General features: G+C 44.5%; 2 protein-coding genes across 2 annotated transcripts; one reads left to right on the forward strand and one right to left on the reverse strand.

Moving 5' to 3' along the window:
- Positions 1-3: 3 nt before the first annotated feature.
- On the forward strand, positions 4-7,712 carry LOC106580984 (uncharacterized). The gene is made up of 4 exons (XM_014162615.3): positions 4-125; positions 5,486-6,377; positions 6,480-6,735; positions 6,977-7,712. The coding sequence occupies exons 2-4, from the start codon at positions 5,515-5,517 to the stop codon at positions 7,211-7,213; spliced, it is 1,356 nt and encodes a 451-aa protein (XP_014018090.2). The 5' UTR covers positions 4-125; positions 5,486-5,514; the 3' UTR covers positions 7,214-7,712.
- A 1,070-nt stretch (positions 7,713-8,782) lies between these two features.
- LOC106581019 (uncharacterized) lies at positions 8,783-17,283 on the reverse strand. The gene is made up of 4 exons (XM_014162678.3): positions 16,748-17,283; positions 13,138-13,224; positions 11,176-12,064; positions 8,783-10,903 (listed from the first exon to the last, which is right to left on the reverse strand). Exons 1-4 carry the CDS (start codon positions 16,757-16,759, stop codon positions 10,674-10,676), a joined length of 1,218 nt encoding a protein of 405 aa, XP_014018153.1. The 5' UTR covers positions 16,760-17,283; the 3' UTR covers positions 8,783-10,673.
- Positions 17,284-18,029: the final 746 nt, after the last annotated feature.

Raw genomic sequence — 18,029 nt, forward strand, 5'->3', positions numbered from 1 at the left:
CAAACCAACAGGATGAATCTGACGTGCTTGTCATGAGATAGTGAGTCACGTAGTAGATACTCAATTCCACCTTAGAACCAGTTTCACTTTCATACACAGCTCGAGACTAGACAGAACTTCATCGGGTAAGCGTAACAAATAGTTTGCGCAATACCATTATTGCCTGTAATGTAATAGAAAAGTAGAGTAGGACAATGATGTCCTCAGTTTATACGACCGTATAGCCTATTGACATAGGTCTGCTGTATTCTTTCTAAAACTATTCATTTGAAACGGCCAAAAACCTAAAAGGGTTCTTCAGCTGTCCCCATATGAGAACCTTTTTGGTTCCAGTTAGAACCCTTTTGGGTTGTACGTAGAACCCTTTCCACAGAGGGTTCTACATGGAACCCAAAAGAGTTCTACCTGAAACCAAAAAGGGTTATCCTATGGGGACAGCGGAATAACCCTTTTGGAACCATTTTTTTCTAATAGTGTTGGATTGCAGGAAATTTGCTTCTGGACCAGAGTCAGGAATATAAATATATAAGTATGTGAAGGGTGTGTATTGACAGTATGTGAATATAAAATGTGTGTACATCAGTAGTTGTATAGGACGAGCCATAGAATACATTACAGTTGAAGTCGGAAGTTTACATACACCTTAGCCAAATACATTTAAACTCAGTTTTTCACAATTCCTGACGTGTAATCCTAGTAAAAATGACCCGTTTTAGGTCAGTTAGGATCACCACTTTATTTTAAGAATGTGAAATGTCAGAATAATAGTAGATTGATTTATTTCAGATTTTATTTCTTTCATCACATTCCCAGTGGGTCAGAAGTTTACATACTCTCAATTAGTATTTGGTAGCATTGTCTTTAAATTGTTTATCTTGGGTCAAATGTTTCGGGTAGCCCCCCACAAGCTTTCCACAAAAAGTTGGGTGAATTTGGCCCATTCCTCCTGACAGAGCTGGTGTAACTGTGTCTGGTTTGTAGGCCTCCTCACTCACACACGTTTTCAGTTCTGCCCACAAATTTTCTATAGGGTTGAGGTCAGGGCTTTGTGATGGCCACTCCAATACCTTGACTTTGTTGTCCTTAAGCCATTTTTGCCACAACTTTGGAAGTATGCTTGGGGTCATTGTCCATTTGGAAGACCCATTTGCGACCAAGCTTTAACTTCCTGACTGATGTCTTGAGATGTTGCTTCAATATATTCACATAATTTTTCATCCTCATGATGCCATCTATTTTGTGAAGTGCACCAGTCCCTCCTGCAGCAAAGCACCCCACAACATGATGCTGCCACCCCTGTGCTTCATGGTTGGGATGGTGTTCTTCAGCTTGCAAGCCTCCGCCTTTTTCCTCCAAACATAACGATGGTCATTATGGCCAAACAAATCTATTTTTGTTTCATCAGACCAGAGGACATTTCTCCAAAAAGTCCGATCTTTGTCCCCATGTGAAGTTGCAAACCATAATCGGGCTTTTTTATGGCGCTTTTGGAGCAGTGGCTTCTTCCTTGCTGAGCGGCCTTTCAGGTTATGTCGATATAGGACTCGTTTTACTGTGAATATAGATACTTTTGTACCTGTTTCCTCCAGCATCTTCACAAGGTCCTTTGCTGTTGTTCTGGGATTGTTCTGGGATTGATTTGCACTTTTCACACCAAAGTGCGTTCATCTCTAGGAGACAGAACGCGTCTCCTTCCTGAGCGGTATATTGACTGCGTGATCCCATGGTGTTTATACTTGCATACTATTGTTTGTACAGATGAACGTGATACCTTCAGGCGTTTGGAAAGGATGAACCAGACTTGTGGAGGTTTTGGCTGAGTTATTTTGATTTTCCCATGTTGTCAAGCAAAGAGACAGTGAGTTTGAAGGTAGGCCTTGAAATACATCCACAGGTACACCTCCAATTGACTCAAATGATGTCAATTAGCCTATCAGAAGCTTTTAAAGCCATGACATCATTTTGTGGAATTTTCCAAGCTGTTTGAAAGGCACAGTCAACTTAGTGGTTGTAAACTTCTGACCCACTGGAATTGTGATCCAGTGAATTATAAGTGAAATAATCTGTCTGTAAACAATTGTTGGAAAAATTACTTGTCATGCACAAAGTAGATGTCCTACCCGACTTGCCAAAACTATAGTTTGTTAATTAACAAGAAATTTGTGGAGTGGTTGAAAAACAAGTTTTAATGACTCCAACCTAAGTGTATGTAAACTTCCGACTTCAACTGTATATACTTACAGTGCCATTCGGAAAGTATTCAGACCCCTTGACTTTTTCCACATTTTGTTAGCCTTATTCTAAATGGATTAAATAAATCAATTTCCTCAGCAATCTACACACAATACCCAAAGCAAAAGCAAAGCAAAAAGAGGTAGAGAAATTTTAGCAAATATATTAAAAATAAAAAACAGAAATACCTTATTTACATATGTATTCAGACCCTTTGCTATGAGACTCGAAATTGAGCTCAGGTGCATCGATCCCCCTTATACAACTTGATTGGAGTCCACCTATGGTAAATTCAATTGATTGGACATGATTTGGAAAGGCACACACCTGTCTATATAAGGTCCCACGGTTGACAATGCATGTCAGAGCAAAAACCGAACTATGAGGTCGAAGGAATTGTCCGTAGAGCTTCGAAACAGGATTGTGTCAAGGCACAGATCTGGGGAAGGGTACCAAAACATTTCTGCAGCATTGAAGGTCCCTAAGAACACAGTGGGCCCCATCATTCTTAAATAGAAGAAGTTTGGAACCACCAAAACTCTTCCTAGAGCTGGCTGCCCCCGGCTAAACTGAGCAATCGGGCTAGAAGGGCCTTGTTCACGGAAGTGACCAAGAACCCGATGGTCACTCTGACAGAGCTCTAGAGTTCCTCTGTGGAGATGGGAAAACCTTCCAGAAGGACAACCATCTCTGCAGTACTCCCCCAATCAGGCCTTTATGATAGAGTGGCCAGACAGAAGCCACTCCTTAGTACAGGGCATATGATAGCCTGCTTGGAGTTTGCCAAAAGGCATCTAAAGACTCTCAGACCATGAGATACCAAGATCGAACTCTTTGGCCTGAATGCCAAGTGCCACGTCTGGAGAAAACCTGGCACCATCCCTACGGTGAAGCATGGTGGTGGCAGCAGCATCATGCTGTGGGGATATTTTTCAGCGGCAGGGACTGTTCTCCCTGTTACCATCTCGAAGGTGGAGACAGTACAGGTGCATCAAAGCTGGGACCGAGCGACTGACAACGCAGGAGTGGCTTTGAGACAAGTCTCAATGTCCTTGAGTGGCCTAGCCAGAGCCCGGACTTGAACCCGATCATCCGTGGCTCAGGTGGCTGAGGTACTTGATAATCTTCTCAGCCTTCCTGTGACATCGGGTGCTGTAGATGTCCTGGAGGGCTGACAATGTGCTCCCGAGAATGCATTGGGCTGACCGCACCACCGTCTTGAGAGACCTGCGGTTGTGTGCAGTGCATTTTAAGTACCCTTGCTGTGATATTTCCCGACAGAATCCTCTCAATGGTTCATCTGTAGAAGTTTGTGAGGATCTTAGGGGCCTAGGAAAAATGTTCAGCCTCCTGAGGTTGAAGACGCATTGTTGCGCCTTCTTCACCACACTGTCGGTGTGAAGGGACCATTTCAAGTCCTCAGTGATGTGCACACAGAGGAACTTGAAGCTTTTGACCTTCTCCACTGTGGCCCTGTCAGTGTGGATGGGGGCATGCTCTCTCTGCTGTCTGCTGGAGTCCACAATCAGCTCCTTAGTTTTGTTGACGTTGAGGCAGAGGTTAGTTTCCATGGCAGCCAGGGCTCTCATCTCCCTGTTGTGTCGTCAGCAAACTTGATGATTGATTTGGAGATGTGCGTGGCCACACAGTCATGGGTGAACAAGGAGTACAGGAGGGGGCTGAGCATCCACCCCTGTGGGGCCCCCATGTTGAGGATCAGCTTGGTAGAGGTCGAACTGTCAGGAAGTCTAGGACACACTTGGACAGGGAGGGGTTCAGACCCAGGGTCCTGAGCTTAGTGATGAGCTTGAAGGCTGAGCTGTAGTCCATGAACAGCATTCTTACAAAGGTATTCCTCTTGTCCAGGTGGGATAGGGCCGTGTGCAGTGCAATGGCGATTGCATCATCTGTAGATCTGTTGGGGCGGTATGCAAATTCTAGTGGGTTTAGGGTGTCGGGTAAGGTGGAGGTGATCCTTAACCATTCTCTCAAAGCACTTCATGATGACAGAAGATAGTAATTTAGTTCAGTTACCTTCGCTTTCTTGGGTACAGGAACAATGGTGGACATCTTGATGCAAGCTGGGACAACATACAGGGATAAGGAGAGATTTAATATGTCCGTAAACACTCCAGCCAGCTGGTTTGCACATGCTATGATGATGCGGCACACAGTCCTTGTGAGCGGTGGGGGCTCACATCGTCGAAGTGGGCGATGAAAGTGTTTAGCTTGTCCGGGAGCGAAGCGTCACTGTCCCCGACTTGGCTGGCTTTCCCTACCACATGCGTATCATATCCGAGCCGTTGAATTGCGACTCCACTTTTTCCATGTACTGTTGTTTTGCCTCATTGATTGCCTTACGGAGGTCATAGCCTGTTTGTTTGTACATGTCCATGTCCCCAGTCACCTTGCCGTGGTTAAATACGGAGGTTTGTGCTTTCAGTTTTGTGCGAATGCTGCCATCTATCCATGGTTTTTGGTTTGGATAAGTTCTAATCGTCACTGTAGGAACAGAACATTTCCCTGTTCGAGTGATCAAAATAGTCTTGAAGCTTCCTGCTTAAGTTTCTGCCTTTAGGCGGGGAGGAGCAGCATGGAGGTGTGATCTGATTTGCCAAAGGGAGGGCGGGGGAGGGCCTTGTAACCGCCCCGGAAGGGAAAGTAACAATGGTCAAGCATGTTCTCCCCGCGTGTAGCACAGGAAATTTTCCTCTGATTTTCTTTATTAACGTCCCCAGCTACAATAAATGCGGCCTCAGATATGCGGTTTCTAGTTTGCACAAAGTCCAGTATAGTTCCTTGAGAGCCATCACAATGTCGGGCTTGTGGGGGAATATACACGACAATAACCGAAGAGAATTCTCTCGGGAGGTAATGCAGTGGGCATTTGATGTAAGATCTTGAGTGGATGGCTGAGCCTGGAGTCTGAGTCTGGAGAAAGAGAGAGTTGAGCTGACCAACAGCTCACACGGTTGTGTGTGTGGCAGCCAGCCTAACGCCGCGTTCACGGCATGTCGGGAACTCTTAAATACGACCCACCTACTAGGAAACATGGGTATGATCTCTGGACCCTGATCCTTCCCACATGCTGAACTCAGACTTCATACACCACTGAAAATTGCAACAAACATGGCAATTTACTAAGAACAGTAAACCATGCCACACATAGCATGTCCAGATCTAGGAATAGGACATAGGAATGGTTTACATGCCACAGTATCTTACCTCCTCTTTTTTTGTATTGAATTTACAGAATACTAACTTCTTGAAACTCATGGAACCATGAGTCGCAGAAAGACAAGCAAAAATGGCTCTCACGCTGACAGCTCAGCCTTAAAGAGCCCACCGAAACAAAGGTATATCATCAAAGGTTCCACCCTAAATCCCTCTAATGGCTCAGGGGACTCAGGAACCAGCAGAGCGACGGCCAGCCAGGCCAGGGAAGCAGGAGCAAATACAGACACACGTTATGCCAAGAAGAACATCCCTACTGTCAGATATCATCCTGACATCGCACAGAAGAGACCTGAGGCTCATCAGCATAGTCATAGCCCTGACAAGAGCAGTCAGGTCAGGGGTAAGCCTGTGGTCTCTCCCCCCAGGACCAATCAGGATCAAATAAAATCGAATAAAATCAGCAGAGCCATGGCCAGCCAGGCCAGGGGAGCAGGAGAAAAGACCACAGACACACGTTATGCCAAAAGGAACATCCCTACTGTCAGATATCATCCTGACATCGCAGAGAAGAGAGCTGAGGCCCATCAGCATAGTCATAGCCCTGACAAGAGCAGTCAGGTCAGGGGTAAGCCTGTGGTCTCTCCCCCCAGGACCAACCAAGTTGGGGGGAGCTCCATGGTCTCTCCCCTCAGGCCCAAAGCACTGCCCCTGGGATTAGGTCAGAAAGTAGAGGTGGAGGCGGTGGAGCTCCAGACCCGGGGCCAGAGAGAGAACCCCAGCTGGTTCTCCTGGCGTCAGAACCGAATCACAGCGTCGGTCGCTCACCGACTCGCCCATAGCCGCTTCGTTACTGGCAAGAGCACGACCCCGCCGGCTTCCTACCTGGCCGCCATCACAGGCCGCGGCGCCAACGTCAAAACCCGCGCCATGACCTGGGGCATTGAGCGGGAAGCCGAGGCCGTGTGGAGGTACCATCTACTTTAATTGTTCTGCGATTGTTTTTAAATATTGTATTAAATGTTGTATTCTGTGGCTGTAATAAAGTACAATCTCATCTCATTTTATCTCAGATATCAGAGCCTGAAGAGCAAGGCCCTGGGCCGGGCGGTGAGGGTGCAGGAGTGTGGCTTGTTCATCGACCCCCAGCGCCCCTGGCTAGCAGGCAGTCCTGATGGCATTGTAGAGGACCAAAGGACCGGCCAACGGCTGCTCTGCCTAGAGGTCAAGTGTCCCTACAAGCACCGTCAGAACACTGTAGCCCAGGCCTGTAGAGAGGACCCAGCCTTCTGCCTGACAATACAGGACCAGGGGGAGGAGGGGGGACAGGTTAGTTAAGACATGTTGTATCATTGTACCCCCTGACTTGGGCTATACCAAGCTTTATTTCTTTTTTGTTCAAGCATACTATCATAATAAAGGTATTTTAATTATATTTAGAGTGCCTTGCCTTGGTCCCCCTTGTTTTTGATGACCAGTTAACCCCTTAACCAAAGAGCACCTTCAATCTATAAAGATCTACCTACTTGTGTATTCTAGCAGCACTTCCCAATTCTTCTTTTCTCTACAGGTGAGGTACCATCTGAAGCCAGACCACAGCTATTTCACCCAGATCCAGTGCCAGCTGGCGGTGACAGGGTTAACCCAGGCTGACCTAGTGGTGTTCACCCTGAAGGAAACAGCCATCGTCCCTGTGACCTTTGACCCTCTGTTCTGGGACGACACCCTGGCCAAGCTGGAGATGTTCTACACCGATGCTGTCCTGCCCTACATCAGAGACGTACCAGATATGAGGCCGGTGGAGTAGCTAGCATGCCTGGACACTGTGGTAGAACCATGTGGCTAGCTGGTTCAGGATGTGACTAGCTGGTTCAGGATATCAGATATGGAAGTCCCGAGACAAACTGTAGTTGTGTCTGTGGTAAAGGACTGGTCTGGGTTGTGTCTGTGGTAAAGGACTGGTCTGGGTTGTGTCTGTGGTAAAGGACTGGTCTGGGTTGTGTCTGTGGTAAAGGACTGGTCTGGGTTGTGTCTGTGGTAAAGGACTGGTCTGGGTTGTGTCTGTGGTAAAGGACTGGTCTGGGTTGTGTCTGTGGTAAAGGACTGGTCTGGGTTGTGTCTGTGGTAAAGGACTGGTCTGGGTTGTGTCTGTGGTAAAGGACTGGTCTGGGTTGTGTCTGTGGTAAAGGACTGGTCTGGGTTGTGTCTGTGGTAAAAGGCTATGGCGACTGCAGGCTTGGAGATTTTAACCTATTACTTTACTGTCAAATATTTGAATGTAAATAAACCATGCCTGCCTTACGACATCTCAGATACCTGGAGCTGATTTCATGTGAGCAGAGATCATCCTATTACTGAACAAAACTATAAACACAACATGCAACAATTTAAAATATTTTACTGATTTTATAGAAGGAAATCTGTCAATTTAAATAAATTATTAGGGCCTAATCTATGGATTTAACATGACTGGGCAGGGGTACTGCTATGGGTGGGCATAGGCCCACCCACTTGGGAGCCAGGTCCACCCACTGGGCTGCTGTGGTTACACGTGGTCTGCAGTTGAGGCCAGTTGGACATACTGCCAAATGATCTAAAATGACGTTGGAGGCGGCTTATGGTAGATAAATGAACATTAATTTCTCTGGCAACAGCTCTGGTGGACATTCCTGCAGTCAGCATGCCAACTGCACGCTCCCTCAAAACTTGAGATATCTATGACATTGTGTTGTGTGACAAACCTCACATTTTAGAGAGTGGTCTTTTATTGTCCCCAGCACCTAGTGCACCTGTGTAATGATAATGCTGTTTAATCAGTTTCTTGATAGGTGGTTGGATTATCTTGGCAAAGGAGAAATGCTCACCAACAGGGATATGAACAAATATGAGAGAAATAAGCTTTTTGTGCATATGGAAAGTTTCTAGGATATTTTATTGAATCTCATGAAACATGGGACCAACACTTTACATGTTGCGTTTATATTTTTGTTCAGTATACATGATCAACAGTAGTGTGGCAGCTGATAGGAAGTTGTGCTGGAGATCGGTTGTTTAAATAGGCACTGGAAGAATACTTGCTTAATAATGGTGATGCTTTTTAAATTTATTGAACCTTTATTGAACTAGGCAAGTCAGTTAAGAACAAATTCTTATTTACAATTGTGCCACCCTATGGGACTCCCAATCACAGCTGGATGGGATGCCATCTGGACTCGAACCAGGGACTGCAGTGATGCCTCTTGCACTGAGATGCAGTGTCTTAGACTGCTGCGCCACTCGGGAGCCTTGCTCCATTAAAACCAGACAAAACCATATCTGGTCTGGTGACTGATGTTGTGTAGAATATGTAAACAGTACAGAACACCGATGAGACTAATGAGTTAGTTCTTTACCTTTATTACTACATGTGTCACATATAAGATATAATAAACAACTCTAAAAAGCAAACTATTTACATCTTACTAAAGGTTTACCATCTGATATACACTGAGTGTACAAAACATTATGAACACCTGCTCTTTCCATGACAGACTGACCTGGTGAATCTAGATGAAAGCTATGATTCCTTATGGATGTCACTTGTCAAATCCACTTCAATCAGTGTAGATGAAGGGGAGGAGACAGGTTAAAGAAGGATTTTTAAGCCTTGAGACATCTCAAACATGGATTGTGTATGTGTGCCATTCAGAGGGTAAATGGGAAAGAAAATATTGAAGTGCCTTTGAACAGGGTATGGTAGTAGGTGCCAGGCACACCGGTTTGTGTCAAGAACTGCAAGCTGCTGGGTTTTTCACGCTCAACAGTTTTCAGTGTGTATCAAGAATGGCCCACTACCCAAAGGCCATCAGCCAACTTGACACAACAGTGGGAAGCATTGGAGTCAACATGGGCCAGCATCCCTGTGGATCGCTTTCAACACCTTGTAGAGTCCATGTCATGACTCGACTGTTCTGAGGGCAAAAGGGTGAGAGGGTGCAACTCAGTATTAGGAAGGTGTTCCTAATGCTTTGCACACTCAGTGTACATATATAACATGTTTGGAAGAGAGGCAGGCATCCACTGGCAGTGTATAATAATACAACTGAGTCAGAAAGTTGAAGGCGTGACAATCTTATACATCAAATGGCAACAACTGTGGAAATAACTGAAAATGCATATTTTGAGAAAGTAGTCCCCAGAAACCTGTCCATGGGTCTCAAATGGCACCCTATTCCCTACATAGTATGGTACTAAGTAGTGAATTGAACATACTAGTATAGATGAGCCAAGGCAAGCCCTTAGGTTCAGTGATGCACAAATGAAGAGATGGGTGGAAGGAGGGAGTAATGAGTGGGTGGCAGAATGGAGGGGTGGGGGTAAATGAGATTAGCATGTGAGAAGATGTTATGTTCTCACCACAACAGTAACAGCAGACCGTTACCAAACACATTCCTCTTTCACCCCTGCCCTCACTCCATCCCCCCAATCCCTCTTTTTCACTCTCCTGTAGCCCCTCATTCCTTCCTGAGTAGACATGATTGTCTGTGAATGCATGGACATTGTACTGTTCTGGGGAGAGTGATAGGATCTTACAATGCCTGGATAGGTATTAAGTATCAGCTAGCCACATCATATGTTATAACAATCTGGTGCCGATGGCACAGTTGATGTGGCACGCAACCATTGGCTGATGAATGTAACATCTGAGCAGGGGAACACAACCATGGCTTGGTTGCTGATGGCAGTGTCCTGGGTCGTGTTCATTAGGCACAAAATGGAAGAAAAAGGACCGAAACAGGGAGGACTACCTGGACTTGTCCAATAACAGAAGTTAATTTACTTTTTCTGTGTCTTACTGAACACAACCCTGGTGGCGGTTTTTGCAGAGCGACAAAATCGACCAGCATAGAACTTGATGCTCAATAGTGGTCATCGTCCCAAATGGCACCCTATTCCCTACATAGGGCTCTGGTCAAAAGTAGTTCACTATATAGGATACCTAAGTCAGTTGCACAACTGAATGCATTCAACTGAAATGTGTCTTCTGCATTTAACCCAACCCCTCTGAATCAGAGTGGTGCGGGGGGCTGCCTTAATTGACATCAACAGCGCCCGGGGAGCAGTTGTTGTTTGGGGTTGCTACATAGCTGAAGGGCAGAACAGCAGATTTTTACACCTTGGGGATTCAAACCAGTGACCTTTCGGTTACTGGCCCAATGCTCTAAACCACTAGGCTACCTACTGCCAATTGGGACGCAGCCAATGAACCAGCTGGTGCCATCTAGTCTTTAGTCGCTGAAGCGTTTGCGGGGGGCGATCCGCGCCCGGTTGGAGCGTCTGATGTTGGTCTTGGTATCTCGGCAGGGCTGGCAGATGAAGACTTCAGGAACATGGGTGCGGCGGATCTTAGCGCAGGACAGGTGCACCCAGGTGCCACACTCACTACACTCTATCATGGGCCGACCCGCGAATGGCTTCAGGCAGAAACAGGTGATCAGGTCCCACGAGTCATCCTCATCTGAGAAAAGAGAGAAATAGAAGAGAGACGTAATATTAAACACAGTCTCTGTTTTAAACTATCAATGATGGCTGTAGATAGTGATGAGGTAATGAGTGAGCTGTGTCCAAAACTGCACCCTGTTCCCTATTACATTTGACCAGAGCCCTACTAGGGTCCTGGTCAAAAGTAGTTCACTATATAGGGAAAATGGGCCCTGGTCAAAATGTATGCAAAGGACAGCGTGCCATTTGGGATGCTTCTTTAGTCTCAGGTGGGGTTCCTCTACTCACCCTCCATCTTGCGGTTGTCTGCAGACGTGTCCTCTCCATCGCTCCCTCCATGGTCCCGGTCCTGGTCGGGGCTGCTGCCCTCCTCTGTGTGGTAGCCTGTCTCTTGGTCTTCAGCTAGCTGACCTCTCAACCTCCTGTCCATCACCATCCTCAGGATATCTGACCTCTGACCCCTGTCTATGCCTCCTTCACTCCCAGACCCCTCCCAGCTCTCCTGCGACCCCTTCTCTTCCTTTCTTCTCTTTTTTTCTCTGTCTCCCGGCCTGTGAGGACTGCTCCTCTCCGTCTCACAGCTTGTCATTGTCATGTCAACTGGCTGCTCTGTCACTTCCTGTTCCAGTTCTTCACTTCCTTTCTTCTGAGGGGTTGTAGCATCGCTCGTCTTCCCAGCCGACCCGTTGGGGTCTGGTGTGTCTGTCTGACCGTTGTTGGTCTTGTTCCTGTGGTCAGACAGAGAGCTGCTGGGGGTGGCTTCAGGGAAGAGTTGAGTCAGGGAAGATTGGGGAAGTTTACAGTCATGGTCACGTTTGGGATCCGTCAGATGATGTGTTTTGTTGTCAGTAGGACAGCTGTTGTGGTTGGTCCATCCAGACTGGGGCTGGTGCTGCTCATGGATCTCTGGCGTTCTGTTGACCGTTGATCTAGGGGCAGCCTGTTTCGTATTGGGAGACTTCTTGGCACTTCCTCCTCTAGGCTTCTTCTCCCCCTGACCAGGCCCAACTGGCTTCTTATCTGACCTCCTCTTCACCTCCTTCCCTTCCTCCTTCTGGCTCCGAGCAGAGGAGCCACAGTCTGAGGTAGGAGAGGTCTGGTAGGCCCATGGACTGGTACTGTGGCTGGTGCTGCAGGGGTTGTTGTCCCTGGGCTTGCTCTCACTACACCACCACTCCTACAGGGGGATACATCACCATGGAAAAACAACAGCAGAACTGGAGCCATCATTCAACAGAAATATACTGAACAAAAAATATAAAAACGGAACATGCAACAATTTAAACGATTTTACTGAGTTACAGTTCATATAAGGAAATCAGTCAATTGAAATAAATTCATTAGGCCCTAATCTATGGATTTCACATGACTGGGCATACAGATATGCATCTGTTGGTCACTGATACCTTAAAAAAAAAGGTAGGGGCGTGGATCAGAAAACCAGCTAGTATCTGGTGTGAGCACCATTTGCCTCATGCAGCGCAACACATCTCCTTCACATAGAGTTGATTGTGGCCTATGGAATGTTGTCCCACTCCTCTTCAATGGCTGTGCGAAGTTTCTGGATATTGGTGGGAACTGGAACACACTGTCATACACGTCGACCCAGATCATCCAAAACGTGATCAATGGGTGAGAATGCTGGCCATACTGGGACATTTTCAGCTTCCAGTAATTGTGTACAGATCCCTGCGACATGGGGCTGTGCATTATCATGTTGAAACAGGTGATGGCGCCGGTTGGACTTACTGCCAAATTCCCTAAAACAACGTTGGAGGGGGTTTATGGTAGAGAAATTAACATTGAATTCTCTGGCAACAGCTCTGGTGGACATTCCTGCAGTCAGCATGCCAATTGCATGCTCCCTCCAAAACTTGATGTGGCATTGTATTGTATGACAAAACTGCTCATTTTAGAGTGGCCTTCATTGTCTCCAGCACAAGGTGCACCTGTGTAATGATCATGCTGTTTAATCAGCTTCTTGATATGCCACACCTGTTAGGTTGTTTGGATTATCTTGGCAAAGGAGAAATGCTCACTAACAGGGATGTAAACAAATTTGTGTACAACATTTTGGGGATCTTTTATTTCAGCTCCTGAAACATGGCACCAACACTTTACATGTGGCGATTAGATTTTTTTTCAATGTAGAAACAATAAGACCTCAATTAATTACAAGAGCAATTTGGTGTTAATAAGCTACATCTCAGTCTTACTTGAACAGGAGAAAACGGTGTTTTATCAACCTACCTCTGTTTGATAGGGGATGTATCCAGCATAGGCCAACACAAAGGTGCAAAACTGGTTGAAGTCTTCCACAGTGCGTTTTCTCTTTCTCTGCGGAAACAAACAAACACCTTGTTAATATAGACCATTAATAACCACATAACATGTGCCGAGTGCCTCCAATCCATGCAACTGGCCCGTAGCGCCGGGTAGGCAGAGTGTGCACATTTGAGACCATTCCATTGGTCTTGAAAGCAAACTCCGTCTACTCGGTGCACCCAGCGAGCTGAAACAAACGCACCTAAGTGCAATAGTAAACTGCGTGAGCCAAAGCGCAGGAGGCGCTGTCACACCGACCATCCAACCAGTTGTAGGCTAGCCTACACTTCGTTCTGTCGACAACATCAAGACAGTTATGTAACAAACAAACCAGCTGTGTGAAAGCAGGCATCATAGTAATGATACAACGATAGCCAACTGATTTAGAACGTCAGGGCCCACGCCTTCTAAAATGTAAACGTTATTAACCTAGATACATGGTGGGACTGACCCGGTGTGGCCAAGAGAGAATCCTATACTGCAAAAACAGCTATATATCCTAGAAGTGATCAAGCTCAACCAAAACTAGAAAAGTACATTACCTGAAGAAAATGTGGTGTGGTTGTTAGCTTGTTTTAAAGTATTTGTGGTTGTGAAATAAGTTATAGTAGTGGTAGTGACTGCAGTAGTAATGATAGTGAATGGTTATAGTTAAAAATGTAGGTAGATGGAAAGATTGATTGATAGGATAAGATATGATAGCCTGAACATGTGAAAGTTGGTTTGGCGGCTCTAGCTTGATCGGTTAAAGAATTACTGTTTGTGGGATAGTTTACGCAAATGTTTATAGCTAATCAAGATTTTTTTTTTTATGAAATGAGGATAGCCTGAACATTATAAAGTTGGTTTGGCGTGTCTAGCTTGATCGGTTAAAGAATTACTGTTTGTGGGATAGTTTATAGCTAATCAATATATTAGTTTTTTTAATGATTTTTTTTTTAATGAAATGAGGATAGCCTGAACATTATAAAGTTGGTTTGGCGTGTCTAGCTTGAACAGTTCAAGAGTTGCTGTTGGTGAGTTTTTTTATGCTAATTTATAGACATTTATGTAGCTATAGTTGATAAAGATTTTAAAGAATTTTAAAATCAGGATAGCCTGAACATTTTAAAGTTGGTCTTATAGCTTAATTGGCTAAGGAGCAGGACCATTTTGAATAGCTACCTCTGTAGTCCTATGGTTCTCATTCAAACCCATGTTCATTTATGCAAATCTTAAATGGTTATAGGTGAAAAAGTATCAATATGAAACAAAAAATATATATGTTTAGGAAGGTCATAAAAAACATGATGCATTTATTTCAAAAGAACAGAATAGCATGTTTTGAATTGTATTCATCTGTGCTTTATAGCAGATGCTATGAAATCAACTTGTTCATTTAGCAGACTTATATTCCCTTGCCCTACCACAGTCAACACATATTTTACAGTAAAAATGTAATGGAAACAAGAAAGGATATTTATTGCTGATTGTCGCCAGTACTCACATGAGGAATGCACCGGTATGGAGCCTCAGTTATTCTAGGAAAAAGTCATACTTTGAAACAGACAATCTGCGCAATTTGTAGAGTTGTTTGGCAAAAATAGGTTAATTAAAAACCTTGGAATCTGCTCTTTCCGACATGGTATAGCAATCAAAACGACTCCCCTGCATGGACCTCTGTAGACTGAAATGGAAGTGCTATTTCATAAGCTCCGGTCCCTTCTTTTCCAATGCATTGGTGCATTTGTCATCAGCCTCTTCATAATCAATTGATAACATTGTCACCCATCAGACTATTGGCAATTTAATATTTATTATTATAATATGTTTGAAATTAGTTTCAATATAGTTTAGGTGTAGTTTGGACAGGCTAGAAGGGCAGTCAATTGTTGTCTTAGTCAGAAAATACACTATAATCTTATTTTAGTATTTACAGTCTATGCACCTTTGGATCAATCAATACATTTTCTGTCTAATTACAATTTACATTTGGTGTCCTGAGGTTTCTTATGACCCAATACATTGCTAAATGTATTGTTTATTATGGAATATTTACACAATTGAAATAACAACTGACCATTCTAGTAGTTATGGATTTCAAGCGCGCTGACTGTTAATAATTAATTTTGATTTAACAAGGCAAGTCAGTTAAGAACAAAATCTTATTTTCAAAGACGGCCTTGGAACACTGGGTTAAACTGCCTTCGTTCAGGAGCAGAGCAGAATTGTTTTAACCTTGTCAGCTCGGGGATTCGATCTCGCAACCTTTCGCTCTAACCACCAGGCTACCTTCCGCCCCTTAGCAGTTTAAGCGCTAGAGCGAGTGGAATAATAATAACAATATGAGTATATAAGACATCTAGAGTAGTGCTTTGAAAGAACCCACAACTTCAGGCTAAGATTGTCAAAATAAACTTTGAAAAGGCCTGACACTGGAATGACAAAATGGACAGCCCTTCAAAAACGTGTAGCCAAATAGCCTACAACGCATGAAAATGTAGCCTAGCCCAAGAAAGTCTCGCGAATATTGCATAGACCTGTGTTGATATACATAGCCTATTGCAACACTGTCGCAACTTGCGACTCGATTGGACATTATGTATAACTTAATAGCAACATTGTATCGGAGTGTGTAACGCCGGGGCTAATGGGGGAGGGGAGGAAACGAGGGCTGAAACAGACTGTAGGTGCACCTAGAACAGAAACACTGTAATGAAGCCGGTCTCGATGGTTTCTCGGAGCGCCAAAGGTAGACTAGTCGTCATTTCAACAAGACAACTGTTCGTGTATAGGCTGGCTAGCCGTATTGTCATCATCATCCCATCCGAGATTTGACAGTCAGGAAAAAAAATCAACTTCATGTCTGTCTCTACACCGGGGTCGTCTGCATAGGAAGTGATCAACGCATAACGAGACAAACACTGTTCCCAAAATCAATCAAATAATCCTCTACTGTCCTTAAAAGTAATTGTATCTAAAGATGGCGACGAAGATGTAATTTCATCGTAACATGATTGCTGGGCGGTCACCAGAGAAACATGACAGTGGGTTAGACTGTTGAAGTAGGCTAGTAAAATGTAACCTTCGCTTCTCCAAATAGTTTCTCTAAATTAGAGAGCTTGATCAGATGGCATCCTAGTCTACTCATGGATCAAATTTTTCATTAGCATAAAGTTGCGATTGTAAATCAATGAGTGCCAAATATTTCAGCGACAATAGAATTCCTCCTGACATGGCTTCTGTAGTCTAGCCTAGGCTAAACACACTCGATGCAGCGCAGGAAAAAAATAAGTTGTGTCAACGTTTTCTGGACACTCAATAAACTACTGGTCACATTTCACACGAAATGCAAATAAAAGAGCATCCATCGTCGTCGATGCTTTTTCCACTGACCATCATTTAAAGGTGTTTGATTCATTCGGCAACGCGGAAAGAACATTGTCGTATCCAAGTCGCGCGCCCTGGACACGCCACAACAAGCTTGTAACCTCCACGGAAACTTGTTTGTTCTTACCACTTTGGAAAACAATGTAGGCTAATAAACCATACATACCTGGGTTAACATTGTTGTAGGTCTCTGTAAATCAAATGCAAACACAATGCTGAGGGTGAGGTCTTGTCCTCCTTGCTCGGCTGTAGCCTTGTCCTGATGATCTTCAATCGATGAAATTGGGTATTTTAGGAAATCAAATCTCGATGTTCTAGTTACAGCAACACGTTCGTTACAACAGACAACATTTAGCTACTAGACATGCTAACATTGTCAGCAACGATGTTGTTTGATTCACAAAATGTTTAATGATAAACCATTGAACAGCTGTCCTAGAATGCAGACTAAGAGCGAAAATGTACTGTTCTTTGGTAGTCTCTCTACGGTCAATTGTCTTTGTCGCTGCCGCGCAAGCTGTCCTATGATATAAAAAGCAACGAAAAGTACACTGACTCGTGACGGTGGGAGATCGGCGAAACGATCACATTCTATTAGTGACATCAGTCCCCGTAGCAGGACAGGACCGCTTCAACGCAAAAGAGGAGGGTAACTCCCGTTTCGTAGATGGTTGAACGAATACTATCTAGTATAAGGAATATGCGTTATAAATTGGAGCACAATATTATAATACTATAACACATTTGCATGACGCAACTAAAAATAAAACGTACTACAAATAGCGTATCCTTTGTGGAACACCCCTGTCCAGTCAGATGGTTGAGTCCGTCCGTCATCTAGTAAGACACTGAACAGTAGGATATATTATCATATCTCCCGCGAAAAGTCGGCAACTGATCATGGAGCACAGGTGCCCTCATTTAAAAAAAGTAATAATATTTCACCTTTATTTAACCAGGTAGGCTAGTTGAGAACAAGTTGTCATTTGCAACTGCGACCTGGCCAAGATAAAGCATAGCAGTTCGGCACATACAACAACACAGAGTTACACATGGAATAAACAAAACATACAGTCAATAATACAGTAGAACAAAATAAAACAAAAAGTCTATATACAGTGAGTGCAAATGAGGTAAGTTAAGGAAATAAATAGGCCATGGTGGCGAAGTAATTACAATATAGCAATTAAACACTGGAATGGTAGATGTGCAGAAGATGAATGTGCAAGTAGAGATACTGGGGTGCAAAGGAGCAAGATAAATAAATAAATACAGTATGGGGATGAGGTAGGTAGATAGATGGGCTGTTTACAGATGGGCTATGTACAGGGGCAGTGATCTGTGAGCTGCTCTGACAGCTGGTGCTTAAAGCTAGTGAGGGAGATATGAGTCTCCAGCTTCAGAGATTTTTGCAGTTCGTTCCAGTCATTGGCAGCAGAGAACTGGAA

This window comes from Salmo salar, chromosome 20 (genome assembly GCF_965601325.2).
Source record: "Salmo salar chromosome 20, fSalSal1, whole genome shotgun sequence".
Taxonomy (NCBI): domain Eukaryota; kingdom Metazoa; phylum Chordata; class Actinopteri; order Salmoniformes; family Salmonidae; genus Salmo; species Salmo salar.

Bases quoted from the DNA above. Each gene is read 5' to 3' on its own strand.
- LOC106580984 (XM_014162615.3), top strand. From the start codon at position 5,515: ATGAGTCGCAGAAAGACAAGCAAAAATGGCTCTCACGCTGACAGCTCA. The intron at 6,378-6,479 runs GTACCATCTACT...ATTTTATCTCAG, and splicing joins GAAGCCGAGGCCGTGTGGAG to ATATCAGAGCCTGAAGAGCA. The intron at 6,736-6,976 runs GTTAGTTAAGAC...TTTTCTCTACAG, and splicing joins AGGGGGAGGAGGGGGGACAG to GTGAGGTACCATCTGAAGCC.
- LOC106581019 (XM_014162678.3), bottom strand. The intron at 12,065-13,137 runs GTAGGTTGATAA...ATCCCCCTGTAG, and splicing joins ACATCCCCTATCAAACAGAG to GAGTGGTGGTGTAGTGAGAG. The intron at 10,904-11,175 runs GTGAGTAGAGGA...CTCTTTTCTCAG, and splicing joins AGACAACCGCAAGATGGAGG to ATGAGGATGACTCGTGGGAC.